At 32.0% G+C, this 4,501-nt stretch overlaps 1 protein-coding gene across 1 annotated transcript; it reads left to right on the forward strand.

Annotated features, from left to right (window-relative positions):
• The first annotated feature begins 3,475 nt into the window (after positions 1-3,475).
• LOC119614753 lies at positions 3,476-4,501 on the forward strand. Its single transcript, XM_037970865.1, has one exon. It carries the CDS (start codon positions 3,476-3,478, stop codon positions 4,499-4,501), a length of 1,026 nt encoding a protein of 341 aa, XP_037826793.1.

Below are 4,501 nucleotides of genomic sequence, written 5' to 3' on the forward strand. Positions count from 1 at the left end.
AACTCTAAAGGAAGACTATTCCTATTTTAGCGGTAATTTATGATTAAAATAAGTAAGAAGTAAGAGTTATATTCGGCAAATCATATGTCGTAAAAAAGCAAATTTCGGAAGTGGTCCGATCATTAGATTAATAAGAACGTCACCGTGATTTTCGGATTAGGGACGTAAATGTGGAATTGGATCAATAATATATATAATTTAAAGTATTTTTTTAATTCTACCATAATTCTATCATAATGATAACTTTTGGAATGATGTATTAGCTATAAACTGATTTTCTGTAAGAGGGTTATATTGGCGGACCGATCCTCATAATTTTATTTTTCATAAATGTAGGTTTCGGTTCCTAAAAATGTTTATTTCGTCGACATCGACATTTGAAAGCCATTTATGTGCGTTTAAGTCATTTTCTGAAGAAGATTTCATTACATATTTTCGTTCCAACAAAAATTGTTTTATTATGGTATTATTAAGTACGTAGAAAACGTTAAAATCAATTATTGAAGGGGGCAGGGTCAACTATGGCCTATAGAGATTTCGATTGATATCGAGCCCTTTTTGCAAAATGGACGTAAGCGAGATAAATTTTCGTTCAATTAGGATACTGCGTGTTTAATTTTATGTTTATATATTCAATATTTTAGAAAATTCAAAAAGTACCAGTTAAAGAACGAAAAATTACCAGAAATACTCCAGTTTAAATTTTCATTCACTCAAGTCCCTGATTGCTTAGGTTTATGTTTTTAGGTTCATTATAAAAGAAAATCCAAATAGTACAAGTTGAAGAACGAAAAAGTACCAAAAAGTCCCGTTTTATATGTTCTCACTTACTCCATGTTCAATATTATAGAAAATTCAAAAAATACCTTTTGAAGAACGAAAAAGTACCAAAAAGTTCCCTTTTATATGTTATTACTTAATCCGGGCTGTACATTCCTAAATTCATGTTTCTAGGTTCAATATTATAAAAATTCAAAAAGTACCAGTCGAAGAACGAAAAATAGAAAACTCAAAAAGTACCTTTTGAAGAACGTACCAAAAAGTCCACTTTTATAGATTCTCAAGTGCTTAATTACATGTTTCTAAGTTCTAAGTCAAAAAAGTACTAGTTGCAACATCGTATTGGGAGCCCGTTATTATGTATTCATATGTATAAGTTAATAAACCAAAAACAATGTTTTATAAAAAAGTACCAAAAATAGGTACAATTTTCACCCCTTAAACGTCCGAATATCCAAAAAGTACTAAATTCATATTTTTGTTTGTTCGTCAAGTTATGAAGGATTCAAAAATATTTTTTGAATGTTCTCTGGTTTAAAAGATACATGGGGTGCAAAAGAAGTACCAAATTACAGTTTCTACCCGTTAATTCCCCAAAGGGGCCGAATTTGAAAAAAGTACCAGACACCTGCCCGCTTATTTTTTAAATGAACGACGATAAGCTTTAAACTGTTTTTGTATCTTTTATAGTTTAGGAGATATGAGGTTACCGAATTTACCCGTTTTTACCATTTTTAACCCCCTAATCATTCGAATTTCCAAAAATCCCGTCTAAGTGGATCTATTTGGTGGGAGACCAACCTCTTGTCTAAATTTCAGCTCTTAAGCTAAAACCGTTTAGGCTCTACGATGATGAATCAGTCAGTCAGTAACGTTAGAATTTTACATATGTATGTATGTATGTATATAGATTTCGTGCATTGAATTTTACTGTAAAAACATTGTAATGTTCGACTTGAATTCAAGTTTCGTTTTCACTGGAGAATGCTATTGAATTAAAGTGTATTTCAACACTTGAAATTTGAATGTTTGACTGGAATTAAACTTGTTTTAAACTTTAATTCCAGCAAGAATGCTTATTTGGTATAGTGAGACAACTATAAGGGACCTAAAGTCGACATAAAGCCCACAATGGTTAGTACCAATATTTTGCCCAAACAACATCTACATACCTAGCCAGGTTATATCCTCTAGGTCCGTGAAGACATTCTCTACAAAGCTATAAATTTGTATAAAAGGCGGCTTAACAATTGTTTCTTGTAAATATTTGGCCACCATAGTGTTTGGAGACAAGAGCTTCACTGAAAAGCACACCAGACAGACATCGCGCTCTATTATGGGTGTATGGTAGTGATTCTGCTGAGATCAATGGTATAATAATAAGTATGTATCCCAAGGATACCCCCTGAATACGGCAATCAGCTTTCGTCCATTGCCTCTAGGTGATAATATACCATGTCACCACTAGCCGACCGACCACCACCCGCCTAGGTGACTAGGGAGGTATATAATTGCCACTCCTCTCCTTTTTATTTAATTTCATGTTCCTATGTTTAATTATTAAACAATTAATATTATAGAAAATCCAAAAAGTACCAGTTAAATAAGGAAAAAGTACCAGATAATAAATACATTTTAAATTTCCATTCACTCAAGTCCCTGATTGCTTAGTTTCATGTTTCAAGGTTCATTATAATAGAAAACTTAAAATGTACCAGTTGAAGAACTAATGATTTATTTCAAATTTCTTTCAAATTATAACAAACTCAGTTAAATAACGAAAAAGTATCAAAAAGTCCCCGTTTATATGTTCTTACTTAATCCGAGCTCTACATGCTTAATTTCATGTTTCTAGGTTCAAAATCATAGAAAATTCAAAAGTACCTTTTGAAGAACGAAAAAGCATGATAAAAATAAAGAAGGTAGTGTCATAAGGTTTTGTGAAGTTTCCTTTTTTATTAAAATTGAATAAAGCATTGCCATATTTTAAAAAATTATGCTAAGTTCCTAGAAATTTATGGTAATATGGCAAATTGTAGAAGTGTTTTTTCAGGAGAATGTTTAAAACTTTTTAATTTCAATACAAAATGATATAGATCACTTAATACTGTTATTATTTTTTTTAAAGTTCTAAGATCCGATTTTTATAGTAATTTACTGAATGTAGACTTGTGTACATTGATTTTAAACGAAAAAAGAGACTTTTGAATTACTTGAGATAAGTACTTTTTCTTTTTTGCCACAGAATTTTGTATTCGACACGACATATATATATATATATAGTAATTTACTGGATGTAGACTTGTTGTACATTGATTTTAAACGAAAAAAAGAGACTTTTGAATTACTTGAGATAAGTACTTTTTCTTTTTTTGCCACAGTTCACATCTGATATTCATAACGAACGGTAGTCTCAGCAACATAAGCGCACAGCAAATCTTTATACATATTAAAATAAAGATAACACTATTGTTTTTGTAATTGCCTACACACGTTCTTATTGAACTCACACGTGATAGTCAATTTTTTAAATAGAAACTAATAACACACCACCTAAAATGGCCCCAGGGGCCAAAAATCTAGGAACAAAAAGCGCAATGCTAAGATAAAGTCAACTAAACAACCAGGGCATGTTTATCCAAATATTCCATCTTCGTTGGGAAATAGATTTAGTATCCTGGGGGGTCAAAATGATATGGATGTAGCTCCAGCAACAAATATAAATGAAGTAAAGGAACGTAAGCCACCACCTATTGTAGTGGAAATCAATGTATCATTTTCCGAAATCCAAAATTTATTAGGTAAGGAATGCTTTTTTAAGCGTACTTCCATTGGTACCAAAGTATTCACTCCAAACCAGGCAGTATATAAAAGCTGTATGCAAACACTAAAGGAAAATCAAATTGAGTTCCATTCGTATAATTCGAAAGATAATAGGTTATACACCACCTTCTTGCATGGCTTACCTCGTATCAAAGCAGACGATATCAAATCCGAATTGGAGAGCTACAACTTGTCACCATCTGCTGTAACTGAAATTATTACCAAATTTAGCTCGGATAATAATGCAGTGTATAAGGTACAATTTATTCGAAAAAACTTTAATCCAAGTTCTTTAAAAAATGTGAGAACTATAGCTAACGTAATTATTACATGGAAAAAATACAGACCGAAGAAAAATGATAGACCAACACAATGTTGGAACTGTCTAATGTATGGTCATGGTGGAGAGCATTGTCATCGAGGTGCCGCTTGCATGATATGCGCAGAAAACCATCATACAAATGTTTGTCCATTTAATACAAATGAAAAGCGACCAGCTGTTTTTACTTGTTTTAATTGTAAAAAACATGGAAAAGAAAGAACTGATCATGCAGCAAACGACATAAATTGTCCACTACGTTCTCTTTATCTGGAGACGAGGGCAAGAGTAACAACTAAATCTCATAATAACAACAGAGTACAGCAAAATCTAAATACATTCCAATTCAACGGTGTGGAATTTCCCAACTTAGTCAATACAACAAGCCGCAACAATAATATAATGAATGCCAACGTTTCATACGCAAACCAGCTGAAAAATAATTCCGATCTGTTTAGTGTCGATGAACTTTTCGATATCTTTACAACTGCTATGGAAGATTTACAAAGATGTACATCAAAAGTGCAACAAATTAAAGTTGTTATGTCTATGGTAAAGTATGCTCATGGCTTACACTAA

The sequence above is a fragment of the Lucilia sericata genome, unplaced genomic scaffold (assembly GCF_015586225.1).
Source record: "Lucilia sericata isolate MDLA Ls3-8-SP2 unplaced genomic scaffold, ASM1558622v1 Contig003340R_arrow, whole genome shotgun sequence".
NCBI lineage: Eukaryota > Metazoa > Arthropoda > Insecta > Diptera > Calliphoridae > Lucilia > Lucilia sericata.